This window comes from Linepithema humile, chromosome 1 (assembly GCF_040581485.1).
Source record: "Linepithema humile isolate Giens D197 chromosome 1, Lhum_UNIL_v1.0, whole genome shotgun sequence".
NCBI classification, from domain to species: domain Eukaryota; kingdom Metazoa; phylum Arthropoda; class Insecta; order Hymenoptera; family Formicidae; genus Linepithema; species Linepithema humile.
Genome location: NC_090128.1, coordinates 30276797 through 30297168, shown reverse-complemented (window position 1 = coordinate 30297168; position 20372 = coordinate 30276797). Strand labels below are relative to the sequence as shown.

Genomic DNA, 20372 nt, shown 5'->3' with positions numbered 1-20372 from the left:
GAAAATTACTAATTTTGGATGTTCCGTGTGGAAAAGAGTGTATCCACAAGTAGAATAGGAGTCTCTGCTTGCCAATGCAAAAACTGTGTCTTCTGTAGTCATGGAATAAACAATTTGCTGTTGTTTGTTGACGATGTCTATTATTCTGTGTGCATATCCTTCATATAATACTCCATAAGTGCCGAACCTGCAGGTATCCGTGGGCATGGATGCCCAGTAGGTATCCCCACCCTCAATGTCGGTGCAATGTGTTGCGCTCAACGCACAGGCCACTCCAGACCTCAGTTGGACTCGGTTCGTGTTTATCTTCACGTCAGCTATATAATCCTGTAGTGTAATTTTTATGGTTGCGAGTACCACGGCTTTTTCCCATGTGCCGAATAGATCGCTATATGTTGTTCCGGAACAGGTGCCATCATTGTTCACGTGTCCGGCCAGTGTTACCGGTCGTGTTGCAGTTTGATTGGATTTCAATCCTGTTATTCGAGTGTTCCCGATTTCGTAAGTACCATACATATGCATTCGTTGGCAGGCGTCTCTTGATACTTCTTCTATATACGCGTGCTTTCCGTTGTACACGTCCATGGAGTGAGAGAACATTCCGCATCTCCTGATTAATCTGTCTATTTCTATTTTGCATTGTATAACTCTCGCGGAGGTAAATTCGTTAATTTGTAGCAATTGTATATAAATCTTCTGAGCTGCTACTTCTGGCTGTGGTATATCACATTCCTCTATCCCCAGTAATGATAGAGTCGTAATGTTCGTCGATGCAGATCCGCAGTCATATCCTATTATGCCTTTAGTGCCGCGTAACCAAAAATTTAGCACGGCGATTATTAAAAATCCTCGGAGATCCATCTGGAATTTAGCACGTCTAAGGTATATTAATATAGCACACCTTTAATTGTCAAGCTTGTTGTTATTACTTATTTCCTTATTTGCTAATCAATTTATCATTTATTTATTTATAAAAAATTTTTTTTTTTTTGTGTAAAATATATTTATATATATATTTTTTTTATAGTTACTTATTTTAATTAATAATAATAAAGTTACTTAATTATTAGGAGTTGGTTTGATGTGTGAGATTCGTAGGCGATTAGGGTGTACAACGCGACTGTTCTTTTTTATTCTAATTCTTACGTTATTTCTATTCAATATTTCTAAGACCTCATGGGGTCCTGTGTATTGATCTTTAAATTTGCCAGGTTTAGGGCCTTTTAATAAAAAGACTTGATCACCAAGTTTGAATGTTTGTGGGTTTATCTTTTTATCATAGTGTCTTTTCGATTTAATTTTTGCTTCGACAACGTTTTCTCGGGCATTTTTCTGAATTGCGTGGAGTTGACTAACTAAATTTACAAGATATTCGTTGTAAGTTGCTAATTTATCGCCAGATGCTAAAGGTTCATTTGACGGAATTCGTGCTATTTTACTGAAGATTAATTCGTAAGGCGTGTGTTTAGTTGCTTCATGTACACTAGTGTTATAATTATACATCGCGAGACTTATCCATCTATCCCACTGTTTTTGTTCTCTTGCATATTGCTTTAAATATTCTCCTAATGCGTGATGTGATCTTTCTAATGAGCCGTTTGATTGAGGATGGAATGCGGTTGTACGGAATTTACGAATTTTAAATATTTTAGCTACCTTTTTCATTAAGTCACTGATAAAATTTCTACCCTGCTCTGTTAAAATTGCTTTCGGAGAACCGAATACACAAATAAATCGATCGACGAAAGCTTCGGCTACCGTTTCGGCAGTTTGGTCGGATAACGGTATTCCCATGCTAAATTTAGTGAGTTGGTCCTGTAGAGTTAAGATATATTCATTGCCACGTTCGGTTTTAGGCAAAGGTCCTACGATATCCATGGCGACCTTATCGAAAGATGATCCGGGTGTATCGGTAATTATCATAGGTTGTTTGGTTTTTACGCGAACTAGTTTCTTTAATTGGCAATGTAAACATTGTTGGATAAAACGCTGTACATCTATTTTTAAATTTTCCCAGTAATAATTATGTTTGATTCTATTATACGTTTTAGTTACTCCGCGATGTCCCCCAGTGGGTAAACAGTGCGTTTCTCCTATTATTATTGGTCGTAGATCTCTAGGTGGATATTTAACTAATCCATTGCAAATAATTAATTTAATTGGTGCGTCAAGGAATATTAATTGTAGCTGATTTTTGACATTGTTCCACGGTACATTGTTAATAAAATCCGTTTTAGCAATACTAAGTGTTTCAATTTTTTAATTTTCAACAGTTTCCTTTAAGTTATTTAAAGCGGTTATGATTCGAGATAAAGTTAATGTTGGGCCTTCTCGTTGTTCTTCGCTTATCGGCAATATTATATGATAATAATTTTTTACTTTAATGGTTTTAGGTTGGTTTAACATAAGATTATTTAAATTTGGAAGTTTGTTTCGTTCGAATAACTTTTGCGAACCGGAATCTAAAGGTTTACCGTTTGTATCAACAAAATATGCTATGTTGTCTTTACGTAAGAATAATAGATCGCGAGATTCAATTATATTATTTTTTATTATTTGCTGATTATTAATAGTGGGTTTACTATAATTTTTGATATTGATCTCTTGGTTATTGTCTATATTTTCTTGTTCCTCGTTTTCATCACTGCTTTCTTTATCAGGCGGATCATTTCTATCGTCTAACAATATAATGTTATCGTCTATTTGCTCTTTTATTAAATTATCTTGATCGGTAATTCGACGTCGTGCTGTCCGACTTCTTGTTAGTATTTTGTCATGTGTAGGTGGACTTTTCTTTTCTTTTCTTTACTCATTTTACCATGTTCTATCGAACATTTGAAAGGATTCCACGGAAGAAGACTTCATCAAATCCTTTATAGTAGATTTTTATTATTAGAAATAGAGTCAAAAGAAAAAATATATGCAGTATGTAAGCGACAGCAAAAAGAACGAAAGGAATAAGGAAGGGGTTTTAGAGGTCGCCTTTCCTTTCCTTCTCTTTAACAAACAAGCAGTGTAAGAACGATTCGGCATCTCAAATGGAAATGTTAACCGAGAAAAGAAAAGAATCTATCTTTAATTTAATTGCAAATGTTGCATACCCCCAACATTTGTCTAAGGTGGGGGGTGTTACGTCCTGATCAGACTACACGATTCTTTTCTTTTCATTAAATACCAGACCTAGTAAACGCGGAACCAACAAAACTTTTAAGAAATATTATAACGCCAGAGCTGTTTTTCTCATGAGACACCAGGAGCTCGAATCTTCTCACGGAGAAAAATAGCATGGATATTTCAAAATACCTTGGCCGCTCAGCGTGCCTATCGTCGCCAGAAAAACCGTAAAAGTCAAAATTTCGCGGTAGCTGGAGTCCTTAACCGACTCCAGACGGTTAGAGTAAGAGATAAAAAGAAAAAACTGGCACCAACTAGTCATACTCTTGGATTCCACCTACGGGAACTCTAGCTAGTAGATAGGGTTTTACCGAGTAACGATCGGGGAATGACCGCAGTCGCATGCCGAGAAGGCGCGACACCTGATACGGCGCACGTGTTTAGTAGGTCTGGGAAACCGAGATGCATTAGTCGCACTCTCCACGCGACACCAAGGGCACGCGACAGTCGTAAACTGTCAAATTTATTAGATCAGTGACCCAAGGCTTTGCGAACTTATATACCGATTCTTAACCACCCAATCCGAAAGCCGAGAATCGGGGCAAGCACTTCTATAGACCACCCATCATTCCATCGTATGGTCTAAAGACTACGCCCACCCAGATCTTAAGACACTGAGATGCACCCCACCTATACTAATTAACACCAACCGGGTTACGCCACCTCAAAAACCTACCCCCATCATATATGGACCCGAAACGACGCTATTCCTTATTCGTTAGGGCCTCTTTCTTCCTATCTCATTTCAAGTAACCTAATCATCTAAACTCAATCCTATTAGCTAAAAATGACGCCATCCTCCCCCACATTAAAAATTTTCTCGCAAGACTAATTCCTATTCGATCCCCGCTCCAAAAACCTAAGATTTTCCAAAGGGATCTACCCCAAAGAAAAAGTATAAAAACCCGTGTTCTGGTGGCTCCGGACACAATCACACACAGTTTTTCAAGCAGTTTTGCGCAGTTATTCCGTTTAGCTCAAACAGTTTTTCGAGTAGTTCGGGGGCGCAAATCAAAGAGTAAAGTCAGTTGATACCTTGTCGCGATCGTCTCGTGGTGCATCTCAAGTAGAAGGCCCATCACCCTGACGACACCATCCCGCAGCAGGGTGCCCACGCGTTTACAAAAAAAAGGGGTCCGACGCTCATATAACGCCTTCCCTCAACGGGGCGCCTGCTCAGAACCACCGAACATAGTCAACCCGACTTGAAACTATCCTACAACGAGTAAGTTAGTTCATTTGTTTTTTTTTTCTCCTCTCTTTAGTATTCTCTTATTTCTTTTTATGTAATCCGTCCCTATTTCGGTTAAAAATCTTTTTTTGTGTTATTTGTCAGTGAGAACTAAACATTCGCCGCGACCCAACAATCGTCGGAACCGCTCGGATCTCTCGGCATTTGCTCTCTGTTTAGCTATATTCCTTCCGCCATACGTTAGATACGCTGCGAGGGTCACCGTAAGACCCATTAGAATTAGGCGACACACCCCATTTAATAACGCCCGTACAAGCACTCACACGCAAACAGACCAACCTCCTCCATTACCACCGATTCCTCAGGAATTTCCTCAACCACCTCCTCAACCCTTTCCCGTGTTCGACTTTCCTCTACTTCCTTCTCCTAGGTCTATCTCTCCATCTCTTGAAGAGTTCCTGGAGTACAGACCCCCTTCGCCTGTTCGCTTCCATCCTCCTCCAGTAGAGGCTCAACTGGAGGAATTCCCACGAAACGATCCGGAGTTCGACAACATATCCGTCAACTCCGAAGCCACTACCATCGAATACGTCGCGGCTCCTCCCCATCTTCCAAACCCTGAATTCACAGGGTTTGATTTCCTAAACTTAGTCCTCTCCCCTGAGGAATAACACACACACACACACACACACTTGTGAAAAATGCACTAATAGAAATATAAAACACGTGTGAATAAGAGTTGAGTTTTGTATCGTAATTATAAATTTAATCGAATTAAAATGTTGTCTTTAATAAATTAAACTTTTGTTCTTTTTCATTTAACCACACCCTCCTCGTTCGTCACCCCCCTCACACCTTCCCTCTCAAATTGCGCACAAAGGTTCCGCCCCGGGTAATAGGGATTCAATTCCTTGACCCAAAAAGGGAACCACGAGCGGTTGACTTGTTGACGGAGTAAAAACGACTCTTCCAGTCGCTGACCCGTCGCAAGTCCTAAACGTGCCGCTCGGCTCGTGCGGTCAGGTCCGTTTACGTCGATCGCCGAGCCCAACGAAAAAATTCTACATCTATCAGGACGTAACACTGTCATTAATCGTCATTTTTTTATTAAAATGTTGGATTTTATCCAGTAGCTCTTCAATTGTTACATATGTATCCTGATTTTCTTTTCCATTAATTTTCGAGAGTGATCCAACCTTTGGAAATTTTATATTTTTTAGGGAGGATAGAAAACTTCTTCCTTTTATATTTTTAAAAGAAGATTGTGTCGAATTGCGTAGCGAGGTTTGGTAACTTCCCTCCTCGCAACCGACGGGGTCTGGAGAGGTTTGGTAACTTCTCTCTCCGGGAATGATTTGATGATTCGGAAAAGTACAGAAACTTCTCCCTTCAAAGGATGTAGAATCACTCATTTCTTTTAACGAGGTTTGACGGCTTTCTTCCCCGTTTTTAGAATTGTTCAATAATTTTGGAGGGGCTTGACAACTTCCCTCTCTACCTTCAGGATCATTCTTATTTTTAACGTTATTTTTAATTTTATCTTTATCTTCAATTTTATCTTTATTTTTAATTTCCCTTTTAATTTTATTATTTGACACGTTATCATTTTTGTTTACTTTGATCTTAGTTTTATTTTTACTACCATCTTCGAATTTTTCATTATTATTAATAATGTTGACGTTATTAATGTCTCTATCGTCGAGTTCATCGTTGTTAAATTCATTTTGCATCTTAAGAGTTTCGTCGCTTTCAGGTTGTATCGTCGTCTCTTGCGTTTTCCTTAAACTATCCTGGTTAAGATCAATTTTATGGTTGTCGAGCAGTTCACTCAGGAGCCTGAGTCGAAGGGTAGGCACTCGAATTTCAACTTCTTCGTCCAAAGTGCTTATGACATTCAAATAAACTTTTCCCGACACGTTTTCCACGATAGTATCTCCCAAATATATTCCGTGCGCTAATTTGATTTTTGGTAAATAACCTATTTTTATTTCTGGATTTTTTATTCTCACGTAAAACAAGGATTCTGATCTGGGTGATGCTACGATAGTTTCTGGAGAAGAAAATGTCACGCAGTTTCCGAAAACGTTTAGTCGTTCGTGTGCGTAATCGATAGTTGAAGCTGTTTGTTTAAAGAAATCGTTTCCTAATATTCCTGATTGCGTAATCGGAAAGTCATCGGCTACTATGTGGAATTTTACTGACTCGTCGAAAAGAGTAAGAGCGATTTCTCCGAGTGTATGAACGGGGTAATTATTTATACCATTTAACTGTAAAACGTTATTATAATTAATATTTAAATTTTGAGGCACAAAATTTTCCTTAATTATGTTAGGACCGGAACCTGTGTCTAGCATAAAAGTTATGGGCAAAATCATTTCGTTAATTTTTATTTGGACAGTAGGTACGCGACTCTGTTTGTTAAGATTTACAGTTACGGGCCGAAATTCCGAAGGGTCACTTTTTACGCATTTTTCTGTGAGGTCGACGGGCGTAAGGTCTGGTCGGACCCCTGCGGTACGCCCGATTTCGAGGGGCCGTTTCCATTTCCCGTGTTTTCTTCTCTTTTACGATTATTACTTGCAATGCGCAATTGACAATTTTCAATTAAGTGCCCGTTTTCTTTACAATAACGGCAAAACGTTCCGTCAGTAGAATTTGCTGGTTGATTAGGATTTGAACGGCAATTTTTAGCTGTATGGCCCAAGTTATTACAAATTTGACAGATAATTCTGGTTTGATTATTAAGATTTGTTTGCTCGTTTTGTTTTTTCCAACAATTATTGGCAGAATGGCCCGGTCGGTCGCACCACTGGCAAATTATGGAGATCTTATTGTTAAAATTACTTGTTTGGTTATTAGAATTATTTAAGCGGCAATTTTTTGCATTATGACCCGGTTTAAAACATAATTGACATTTTATGGTATTTTCCTGCACCATATTTATTGATCGTTGAGCTTCACGTAATCGACACTTTTCTGCACTATGTCCGCGTTTTTTACAAATCTGGCAAATTAGGATTTCAGTGCCTAAATTATTTTGTTTAAAAGAGTCTGCCATTTGCATAAGTTTCCTACAATTAGCTGCTGAGTGGCCAATTTTAAAGCAAATTTGACAAATTCTGGAACGATTTTCCTGTACATTATTTCGGTCGGAGTTAGCAGGTCCATGTCGTAAATCTGTAATAGCACGAAGCTCTCTTTCTATGCGTAGGGCATCTGTTACAGTCGCCTGTACGTCTAAGTTTCGAGCAATCCTCTGCTCGATTTCGGGTTTTAGGCCTCGGATGAAACATTTACACATGTCTTTTTCTAAAGATGCTCGCACGTCGTGATCTGTTAACGCGTGTTCTGAACTACGATAGGCTTCTCGTATCTGTTTTCCTAAGAGTTTTACACGATTAGCATAAGTGACGACATCCTCGTCATTCTTTTGATATACGTTTCCTAATTCTCCCTGTAACTGATACACATTTTTAGATCCGTCGTAAATTTGTTTTAGATATTTAGTTAACTGAGCTACTGTTTCGAAATCTTGATCTCTAATTGTTCGTCGCGCCTCGCCTACTATTCGCGTTCGTAAAATTTTAGTAAATTGAGGCTCTGCTTCATGGGGCAACATAGACTTTGCCTCTTCGCATCCTTCGATAAAATAATTTAATGGGATATTTTTTCCGTCGAAAAATGGAACGGCTTCGACCGCGTATTTTAGGGTAGCAAACGGATTACCTTGCGCCATATTTTTCACTCTTTTACTGTCACTTGGACTTAGTTTAAAACTTAAGTGTTCGTTCTCACCACACGGTCTAATAGTCTCGTCACCAGAATCGTCGGAACCGTACTCGGGAGCACTAGGTTCCACTAAAAACGCTTCAATTTCAGGTTCGTTAGCGTTGAATTTAATTCGTTTAGGGACGCGAGCAGAGGAGGCTGCTGGAGTGGATGTGTGAAGTGTATCTAATGTATCTGATTTAGTTTTCTTTTTGTTTTTTATTGCGGCATTAAATTGTTCTTCTATTTTATCTTTATCGGAGTTAGACTTCGTTGTCATTCCTACCTCTCAAAAATTGCACTTTTTATCCCGGACGAGCCCCCAATTTTTATTCTTTCTATCAAGTCTGTTACGTCCTGATAGATGTAGAATTTTTTCGTTGGGCTCGGCGATCGACGTAAACGGGCCTGACCGCACGAGCCGAGCGGCACGTTTAGGACTTGCGACAGGTCAGCGACTGGAAGAGTCGTTTTTACTCCGTCAACAAGTCAACCGCTCGTGGTTCCCTTTTTGGGTGCGACGCCTTTTCCGTCGGGCAGAAGTACACCCGCCGGTAAGCGTGTCAAACCTCGTTGCTCTATTTTATAGATCTTAGTAATTATTGCAAAACTTATAGTTGGCGCCAGGCGCGGATTAACGCGCCACACGAACAAATTACGTTAGAGTCAATTTTTTCTTTAAAGAGCAACGGCAATAAGCGCGACTAGCCCACTCTACAAATGGCAGAGGGGCGAGGTTCTTTAGAGATGCTAACCCGGTTTGGAGAGAGGAGTCTGAAATAAACGGTTATTAAGAACACACTAATCAGTAACAAATAACATTTAATTATAAATTAGATTAAGTGAGATTGACGCCGGGTGATGGGCGTCTTAACAATCCCGCGAAGTGAAGACATATTTTATCTCAGTGAGAGGCGTCATGATTTCACTGTTCAACTCGCGGAAATCCGCGTACTTCCGTCTCACGCGGTATAATATTCGGCGTACAAATTCAGTAACTTTCATTCGGTGCGGTTGTTACAATTAGCTCTACTTCAATCTTTCTCCATAACGGTTAGCCTACAATACAAACTCTATCTCAGTATTATTCTTACGGCTCTGAATGTAAACGCTCGACCGAAGGCCGAGGCGAGAGATACGCGATAGGCTAACTCCAAAAATTCTAACACTCGGTACAGCAATACACAAATAGACGCGAAATTATCATTCATGAACGAGAAACATTAATTAACGCAAAACGACTGTCGGCTCGGCAGCCCCGAGGGGGATAGCATGGTAGAATCTTATTCTATAGAAGCGGTAGTCAGCGGGGCCCGGCCTAAATCTAACCTCGCACAATATCGCGAGACATTTCGATACTCTCCATACTCTTTCACGAAAACCAGGCGGGTTCTTATTTCCGCGAGGCTCGGGCCGCCTACTGATACCGCTCTTACCGCGAAGTCGAAGTGGTGGCCTTACAAAACGTCGGTACGCCCGTTGTGGTCCTTGAGGTTCCTCTCAGGTTGCCGACTCGCCGAACAGTGACGACAGCGAGGCTCGCTGGACAGCGGTGACATTCCGTGCATCGTCCTGCGCATGTAGATCCTCGCTATCGATTAGCGATTCTTGATCCTTCGATGTTTACTAAATCTCGATGCTCGCGTCGCTCCTCGATACTTCGGCCCTCGGCGACGCTTCTCCGAGGTGACCCCAGTCTCTCTCTTAGGGCAGCTGCCGTTAACGCCCCTCGCGGCCTTTTCCGTTTACGGATCCGAACCTTCTCTGAATCGGCCGGGAACTGATCAGGTTCCGACCTGATTCTGCTTTGGCTCGTTACGACAGCTCCTTTTTCGGGTACTCCACTCCGGGTCTTCGGCGTGTGAGAGCGCGCTTCCCTCTCGGGCGTCATCTCTCTCGGTGCGTCCACCGGCCTCGATATGCTCCAAATCTGCAATTGTATCTACGGTAGCGACTTTGTCTGGAATCTAATTGTTTACTCAAGGATATTTTACTTGACCTTGTTCCGGATCTGTCTACACGCCGTCCGAGCCTCCGTCGTCCTGTCTGCCGAGTCCCTCGCAGGTCCCACGAAGGCTGCTCCACTTTAATCACAATATGGGAGTTTGGCCATTCACCCCGACTCGCATAATTCGTTACAACGCAAAATCTACAATCTCAAAAAGAGAATTAAGAGGGAGAGGTCGTCGCCCCCCGCGGTGGGGTTTCCGACCTCAAATTTCCCTCCTCGATCGGGCTTTCTCGCCCTTGTGACGGACCTTAAAAATGTCACGTCACATGGGTCAAGGAATTGAATCCCTATTACCCGGGGCGGAATCTTTGTGCGCAATTTGAGAGGGAAGGTGTGAGGGGGTGACGAACGAGGACGGTGTGGTTAAATGAAAAAGAACAAAAGTTTAATTTACTAAAGACAACATTTTAATTTGATTGAATTTATAATTACGATACAAAACTTAACTCTTATTCACACGTGTTTTATATTTCTATTAGTGTATTCTTTACAAGTGTATGTGTGTGTGTGTGTGTGTGAGTGTTTCATTTTTCCGGAGGAAGGACAGAAGAAATAATAAAATAAAAAGGAATGAACTGACTTACTCGTTGCAGGATAGTTTCGGATCGGGTTGACTATGTTCGGTGGTTCTGAGCAGGCGCCCCGTTGAGGGAAGGTTATATGAGCGTCGGACCCCTTTTTTGTAAACGTGTGGGCACCCTGCTGCGGGATGATGTCGTCAGAGTGATGGGCCCTCTACTTGAGATGCACCACTTGGTCGCAACAAAGTATCAACTGGTTTTACTCTTTGATTCGCGCCCCCGAACTACTCGAAAAACTGTTTGAGCTAAACGGAATAACTGCGCAAAACTGCTTGAAAAACTGTGTGTGATTGTGTCCGGAGCCACCAGAACACGGGTTTTTATACCCTTTCTTTGGGGTAGATCCCTTTGGAAAATCTTAGGTTTTTGGAGCGGGGATCGAATAGGAATTAGTCTTGCGAGAAGATTTTTAATGTGGGGGAGGATGGCGTCATTTTTAGCTAATAGGATTGGGTTTAGATGATTAGGTTACTTAAAATGAGATAGGCAGAAAGGGGCCCTAACGAATAAGGAATAGCGTCGTTTCGGGTCCATATATGATGGAGGTAGGTTTTTGAGGTGGCGTAACCCGGTTGGTGTTAATTAGTATAGGTGGGGTGCATCTCAGCGTCTTAAGATCTGGGTGGGCGTAGTCTTTAGACCATACGATGGAATGATGGGTGGTCTATAGAGGTGCTTGCCCCGATTCTCGGCTTTCGGATTGGATGGTTAAAAATCGGTATATAAGTTCGCAAAGCCTTGGGCCACTGATCTAATAAATTTGACAGTTTACGACTGTCGCGTGCCCTTGGTGTCGCGTGGAGAGTGCGACTAATGCATCTCGGTTTCCCAGACCTACTAAACACGTGCGCCGTATTAGGTGTCGCGCCTTCTCGGCATGCGACTGCGGTCATTCCCCGATCGTTACTCGGTAAAACCCTATCTACTAGCTAGAGTTCCCGTAAGTGGAATCCAAGAATATGACTAGTTGGTGCCAGTTTTTCTTTTTATCTCTTACTCTAACCGTCTGGAGTCGGTTAAGGACTCCAGCTACCGCGAAGTTTTGACTTTTACGGTTTTTCTGGCGACGATAGGCACGCTGAGCGGCCAAGGTATTTTGAAATATCCATGGCCCTTGCTATTTTTCTCTGTGAGAGAAGATCCGAGCTCCTGGTGTCTCATGAGAAAAACAGCTCTGGCGTTATAATATTTCTTAAGAGTTTTTCTTGGTCCCGCGTTTACTAGGTCTGGTATTTAATGAAAAGAAAAGAATCGTGAAGTCTGATCAGGACGTAACATCTTAATTACCTGAAATCGTGAGAGGCCTTGACAAACGATTATTTTTATGTGATTTCTTTTTCAGCCGAGTGAATTCCTTATTATTTTTGTTGTCACTGCTGCTTTTACTGTCACAATAACGATTAGGTGGTTTTTTAATTCGCGATGTATTAATTCTATTTAATCTTTCTAATGTTGCATCAAAATCAGATGGTATATCAGAATTTTCTTCACAAAATTGTAATTGTTTTTTCGCTTTTTGATAATTATTATCTGCAAAAATTATAAATGTGTTAATATTTTGAGCCAATAATTTATGATGTTAATAATTTTACTTTTTACCTTTTTCAACAAATAAAACTTTTTGAATGTCATAAAGAGTCCATTTATTAGTTGGTGTTTCACCTATTTTTAATGATTGTTCATATTGATATTGTTTTTTGTACGGAGGCCAAAAAGTTTGTTGTTTTTTAGGTGTTAACCACTTGCTGCTTATTATAGCAATATTATTGGTTTTTCTGTCTTCTTCGACAAATTGAATTCCCAATAAATTGGTTGTCACACACACACACACATTATATCTTTACAAATATTTCTTAAATTTATTATTAAATTAAAATTAACTAATAAAATAATATGATAAATAATAATTACAAACAAAAGATAAATATATAGAAAGAGAAGAACAAAATATATGTTATATCAATGCAAAAGGTTATGTTAACCATTATACGAGTACATCAATTATTCTACTTTTAATACAAATTTATAATTAATTTTACATTCTTATGTCTTTTTAAATAATTAATTATTCATTATTTATTAATAATTATAATAAACAAATAAAATAAATATGCTATATTCAATAATATACATGTGTGACGCATGCTTTATACTAACAAAAGATACGAACAGATTTGTATTGCATAAATTAATTAAATAATTATAATGTACAAACTTACCTCTTAGAAATAAAATCACTTTTACGTCATTAATATATATTTTATTTGATACACCACGTCTTCACATCGGTGTCAATAACCAACTTTATCAGTTAACCTGCTTCTGCTTGTCTCCTTTACGCTTCTGCGCATAATGGAGGGAATCAATCTAATTGGTCCTTTTATCATTATACGTTTGCGCATGTTTTCGCATAAAAATTATTTGAATATGTACCAGATAGTAAGGGCCTATCCAGACAAACTTGCATAGTTACATAAATATATGCATAAAGAAATTGGCCAGGTAGCAAAGTGTCGTCTATTTGACGTCAATAGTTCGTCATTTGAAGTTGCGGACGTGTCATGTTACCAAATTAAGACGTAATAATGATGTCATTTTTTTGACCTATTAATGACGTTAGTTTTTTTACCATTTTATAACGTATTTATAACGTCACATTTTTCACTAATTAGTAGCGTCAGTTATTTGACTGTTTAAAAGTTCTCAGTGACCAATTACTGACGTTAATTATAATCTTTTTGATCAACTTTAACATTTTGACATACAAATAATGTACACACAATTACAAGAAGAATATAATACTTTAACACGTTATATTGCACGAGTGTAGACACAGTCAAATAACTGACATTCTTAATTAGTGAAAAATGTGACGTTATAAATACGTTATAAAATGGTAAAAAAAACTAATGTCATTAATAGGTAAAAAAAATGACATCATTATTACGTCTTAATTTGGTAACATGACGTCCGCGATTTCAAATGACGAATTATTGATGTCAAATAGACGACACCTTGCTACCTGGGCATATTATGAAGCATTATAAATTATCAGTAGATTAGAAATCATTATTTTAAGTTGAACAATGCTATTTTTAATAAGTTGTGTTATTTTGTGAAATGTTACTTTAAATTTAAAATGATTTTAGAGAATGTCATTAAAAGAGGGTGTTAAAAATATTGTCATTCCATTGCTATGTTTTATTTTTCTATGACTCTAGATCCGTTTTTGTTTTTCTCCCTAGTTATGCTGCTGGATATAGAGAAAGAAAACCGCGTGCAAGTATGTAAAAGTATTTTATAAGTTTGATTCAAATAAACTTATTTTGCTCAAGCACAACACGTACAGTTTGTTTAACTGCATCATAAAAGAATAATCCTCATATATATTTAAGAAGTTAAGGGCCCAGAATTGCAACAATTAAGTGAGACAATTAACTTTAAAGCAAGATTATATTTTTCCTTTGTATTACCTTTGGCTCGCTTTTAAAAATGGCCCAAAATAAGAATAACAGTTATAAAATTGATACATTAAGTGGTAATAATTATGAAGCCAGGAAATTTCGAATTAAAACAATATTGACAGAATTCAATGTATAAGATATGATACTCGTTAAACACAGTGATGAAATTTATGATACATCGAAGCAGAAAGAAGAAACCAAAAAAAAAGGAAAATAAATGCAAATCTATACTTGTACAATGTATTGATGATACGCAAATAGATATTATTAGAGATAAAGAAACAGTATATGATATGTGGATAAGTTTACAAGAGGTATATGAAAAAAAAAGTTTGTCTGAAAAAATATTTCTTAGGAGGAAATTAATGTCGATGAAAATGAGTGAAGGAGAAGTTAGAATTCTTCTTATTAAAATTCGACCGTGTTTTATGTCAGCTGAAATCGTCAGAAGCTGATATAAAAGAAGAGAATGCAATTTGTACACTTTTGGTAATGCTTCTCGCATTACAAAAATCATATGAGACAGTGGTAACCGTCCTTGAGAACATATCAGTCGAGACGTTGGACTTAAAATATGTAAAGGCAAAATTAAGAATAGAGTCTGAGAAGAGAAAGGAAAATGATGGAGATCAAAATAAATTAATAAAAGAAGCTGCATTTATATCTAATATAAAAAAATGTCACATTTGTGGTGAGAGTGGTCGTATTAAGAAATACTGTAAAAAGACATCCCAAATTCAACCAAGTTATAATAATACTTAAGAAAATACATTCCGGGGAACTAGACGTAGGAAAGGTGTGAATCAAAGTACGAACCGTGGGAATGCTACTAACAAAAGAGGTCATCGAGGTTGGAATAATCAATCACATGTTAGACGAAACAATTACAATCAACAAATGAGAAAAGGAAACTATGTCGAAACGGATAAGACTCGCAAAGATGGTATGTTTTGTAAGTAATATTATAAAAAAATTTTGTTGAATTACAAATAGAGTATGATAAAGTAAATGGTATATTGAAAATTAACCAAAAACGATATTTGCTATAAGTTTTAAAAAGATTTGATTTTGAAAACTGCAAACAGCGTGTAACACCTATTGAATCTAGATTAGATTTAACTGGAATTGAAAATGATAAAACTACAAATAAACCAGTAAAAGAATTAATAGGCTGCTTAATGTATTTAATGTTAAGTTCACGTCCAGATTTAAGTTTTGCCATAAACTGCTTTAGTAAATATCAAGATAAATATCCGAATTCCGTGTAGCAACATCTCAAAAGAATATTAAGATATCTCACAGAAACAAAGAATCTAAGTTTAGTTTATATTATAGAAGAAGAGAAACATCCACTAGTGTGTTATGTAGATGCAGATTAGGGAGGAGATGTACATGCTCGAAAATCAGTGCCTGGATACTTAATTAAAGTGTTTGGTAGTATAGTATCTTGGACCAGTAAGCAACAAACTTGTATTGCATTATCAACGACTGAAGCTGAATAGCGTTATGTAATTCAGTTGTGAATAGATTTTAGTTTAAGAGGTTGTTATTAGATTTTAGTATAAGGACTGATAATATTACAATATTTGAGAACAATTAAGCATGTATCTTCTTATTTAAGAATCCGGAAAATAATCGAAGAGTTAAACATATAGATCTGAAATATAAGTTTGTATATAAGAACTTTAAAAATGGAACTATACAATTGGAGTATATTAACGGTAAAGATCTATAAGCAGATATATTAACTAAAAGCTTAACAAGTGTTTTATATTGTAAGAATCGTAAATGTTTAAGTTTAGATAGTTAGAGAGGGCATATTATGAAGCATTATAAATTATCAGTAGATTAGAAATCATTATTTTAAGTTGAACAATGCTATTTTTAATAAGTTGTGTTATTTTGTGAAATGTTACTTTAAATTTAAAATGATTTTAGAGAATGTCATTAAAAGAGGGTGTTAAAAATATTGTCATTCCATTGCTATGTTTTATTTTTCTATGACTCTAGATCCGTTTTTGTTTTTCTCCCTAGTTATGCTGCTAGATATAAAGAAAAAAATTCGCGTGCAAGTATGTAAAAGTATTTTATAAGTTTCATTCAAATATACTTATTTTGCTCAAGCACGATACGTACAGTTTGTTTAACTGCATCATAAAAGAATAATCCTCATATATATTTTAGTGCCGTTTAAATTTATATAACGGCCACAATTTTTCAATTTATATATATATATTTATGTTCCTCTCCATCCCGCCTATTCCCCTTCTTTCCTTCCTATCCTTTCCTTCCCCTCTTTCTTATCACAAAAAACTCTCTCCTGAATTCTTCACTTCAGGCCCTCACACGAGCCTGAGCAATAATTTTTCCGAACACTATCATTTCAACCGACTAAGTATAACTACTTGTTCTGTTTCAATTAGTGACATTTCGGTTTTTTCAAACAATTCCACTACGAATTTTGAAGGCATTTTGATGGATAATACCATTCTCTGGCCCTTCCATTTCTTATTGGACATATAGATCCGGCGTTTAATTACAAGTATGTATCGCAGGTTTATAATCTTTTTATGAAAAAAACAAAATTGTTATTTTACACAAGCAATATTGTTGCAGTGCCATTTTACCAATCTTTCTATAATGAAAATTATTTATTACAAAGAATATTCTGTGTAATTTGTCTTATTTGTAGCTGGTTGAAGTTTGGAACGTTCCTGGAACGATTTTTTAAAAATGATTTGTCGCTCTTGTCCTTTTGCAGGGAGAAAGTTTTGAGACCCACAAACAAAGTAAAAAAGAGACCGATCCGATACATGCGTCGGAAGACACCCTTATACCCGAAAAACAACCCCCAAAATCACTTAAACAATTCTAGCCAAGCTAAAAATGACTTGTCGCTCTCTTCCTTCTGCACAGAGAAAGTTCCCAAGCCCTCACAAGACATGCAAAAAAGACCGATTTGATACATGCGTCGGAAGACACCCTTATACCCGAAAAACCACCCCCAAAGTCACTTAAACAATTCTAGCCAAGCTAAAAATGATTTGTCGCTCTTTTCCTTCTGCACGGAGAAAGTTCCAAAGCCCTTACACAACATGCAAAAAAGACCGATTTGATACATGCGTCGGAAGACACCCTTATACCCGAAAAACCACCCCCAAAGTCACTTAAACAATTCTAGCCAAGCTAAAAATGATTTGTCGCTCTTTTCCTTCTGCACGGAGAAAGTTCCAAAGCCCTTACACAACATGCAAAAAAGACCGATTTGATACATGCGTCGGAAGACACCCTTATACCCGAAAAACCACCCCCCAAATCACTTAAACCATTCTAGCCAAGCTAAAAATGACTTGTCGCTCTTTTCCTTCTGCATGGAGAAAGTTCCGAAGCCCTCACACAACATGCAAAAAAGACCGAATCGATACATGCGTCGGAAGACACCCTTATACCCGAAAAACCACCCCCAAAATCACTTAAACCATTCTAGCCAAACTAAAAATGACTTGTCGCTCTTTTCCTTTTGCATGGAGAAAGTTCCGAAGCCCTCACACAACATGCAAAAAAGACCGATTCTATACATGCGTCGGAAGACACCCTTATACCCGAAAAACCACCCCCAAAATCACTTAAACCATTCTAGCCAAGCTAAAAATAACTTGTCGCTCTTTTCCTTCTGCACGGAGAATGTTCCGAGGCCCTCACACGACATGCAAAAAAGACCGATTTGATACATGCATCGGAAGACACCCTTATACCCAAAAAACCACCCCCAAAATCACTTAAACCATTCTAAGCGACAAGTTATTTTTTGCTAATCAAGAATTTTTTAGACTCTGGAGTGGTTTTTTGAGTGTAAGGGTGTTTCCGACGCATGTATCAAATCGGTCTCTTTTGCATGTCGCGTGAGGGCCTCGGAACTTTTTCCGGGCAGAAGGAAAAGAGCGATAAATCATTTTTAACATGGCTAGAATTGTTTAAGTGATTTTGGGGGTGGTTTTTTGGGTAAAAGAGTGTCTTCCGACGCATGTATCGGTTCAGTCACTTTTGCATGTCATGTGAGAGCCTTAGAACTTCCTCTATGCAAAAGGAGAAGAGCGACAAGTCATTTTTAGCTTGGCTAGAATGGTTTAAGTGATTTTGGGGGTGGTTTTTCGGGTATAAAGGTGTCTTCCGATGCATGTATCGAATCGGTTTTTTTTGCATGTTGTGTGAGGGCTTCGGAACTTTCTCCGTGCAAAAGGAAAAGAGCGACAAGTCATTTTTAGCTTGGCTAGAATGGTTTAAGTGATTTTGGGGGTGGTTTTTCGGGTATAAGGGTGTCTTCCGACGCATGTATCAAATCGGTCTTTTTTGCATGTTGTGTAAGGGCTTTGGAACTTTCTCCGTGCAGAAGGAAAAGAGCGACAAATCATTTTTAGCTTGGCTAGAATGGTTTAAGTGATTTTGGGGGTGGTTTTTCGGGTATAAGGGTGTCTTCCGACGCATGTATCAAATCGGTCTTTTTTGCATGTCGTGTGAGGGCCTCGGAACTTTCTCTGTGCAGAAGGAAAAGAGCGACAAGTCATTTTTAGCTTGGCTAGATTTGTTTAAGTGATTTTGGGGGTTGTATTTCGGGTATAAGGGTGTCTTCCGACGCATGTATCGGATCGGTCTCTTTTGTACTTTGTTTGTGGGTCTCAAAACTTTCTCCCTGCAAAAGGACAAGAGCGACAAATCATTTTTAAAAAGTCGTTCCAGGAACGTTCCAAACTTCAACCAGCTTTATTTGTTTACTAAACGCTTCGACTCTTGTAATACCGTTTTATTAAAATTTTTATTTGTAACGACACTGAAGAAGGCCTAACACAAGCAGAAACGTTTGTAATTCCTGAGAAAAAATAATATAATTGATCAAATGTAAATATATACAATTAGTTATGAAAAAACCTGAATTTTATATAATCATATAAAATTACATATGTTATTAGATCTTTTCATAACTAATTATATATTTTTACATCTGACCATATTACACCATTTTTTCTCGGGTTTTTATAATTTCTACAATATAATGTGAATTTTAGTGGCACGAACATCTAGCAACGGCTCTTGTTGCCTTTTTTTTCAGACTATCTGTACTTTATTATTAAATTTTATTTTGCATATTTTCATCGACCTCATCGATCGTTTTCGCCAAATGTTAATATGAGTTCGTCGGCTATATCAATTGTATTTGCGCGATATATAGGATTTATTGTATTCAAAAGGTTAAACGCATTAAACTACGTTTACATTAATTACATGTTTATTTAAAGAAATATATTGTTTCTTACGGTAAAAAAATTTACTAATCCTAAAACAAATGTAGTTCTTTAATTAGAATTATGTAATTTATTATGTAACTAGCTCATATAACTAAAAATTATAATAATTTTCTACTAGATATATACAATTGGTCTCAAAACTCTTATTTCCATATCATATTTTCGGGTCCCTCAATGCAACAGATAGTAAAATAAATAAGAGAATTTACTATTACAGATCAATGATTGCAAATAATTTGAAATACGTGGCATTAAAGTTTCACGATTACAAACCATTAATTATTATTGAGATCAATCAATTGTTTTTTAAATAGTAAATTTATAATGTGTCCGCATAAGGAGTGATGAAATAATTAACATATGTCTTTTTTATAAAAACAGATAAAGTTTTAAGGTGAGCTACTAACTAGTGTTACGCCAGCCGCACAGGCAATCGCGTAAGTTGGGTTTTAAAATCTCACTTAAATATTATCATTAAAAATTAAGAAAAAAAGAGTGTGTAAATGTAAAAACGTAAAATAAAAATCATTTAAAATATATAGAAATTTGCTGATATTGCGACTTTGTTAACCAGAAAAGTAAAACTTACTGTCGTTGGGTTTGACATGAACTCAAATAAAAAATCCACGGTCATTGATGTCGAATCTGAAGATGACATCGTTATTTCTGGCATCGCCGGTAGATTTCCTAAATCTGATAATATTAGCCAGCTTCAAGAAAACGTATTTAACAAAGTGGATCTTGGATTAAATGAGGAACGACGATGGAATCATGGTAAAATGTTCTTCGGTCTATGAATAAAAAATTATATTGAAAATATGTCATAGTAACATATGTATAAAATTACTGTTCTATTTTAATTTCTTATTCATTGCAATA

The 20372-nt window shown here is 37.4% G+C and overlaps 2 protein-coding genes across 3 annotated transcripts in view; one reads left to right on the top strand and one right to left on the bottom strand.

Annotated features, from left to right (window-relative positions):
- LOC136997153 (putative uncharacterized protein DDB_G0282133) overlaps positions 1-20372 on the top strand; it is a 164008-nt gene that overhangs the window by 95007 nt on the left and 48629 nt on the right. The gene's annotated exons all lie outside the window — the stretch shown is intronic.
- Positions 2001-15511, bottom strand: LOC136997155 (uncharacterized). The gene is made up of 2 exons (XM_067347583.1): positions 12326-15511; positions 2001-12256 (listed from the first exon to the last, which is right to left on the bottom strand). The coding sequence occupies exon 2, from the start codon at positions 8412-8414 to the stop codon at positions 6828-6830; it is 1587 nt and encodes a 528-aa protein (XP_067203684.1). The 5' UTR covers positions 8415-12256; positions 12326-15511; the 3' UTR covers positions 2001-6827.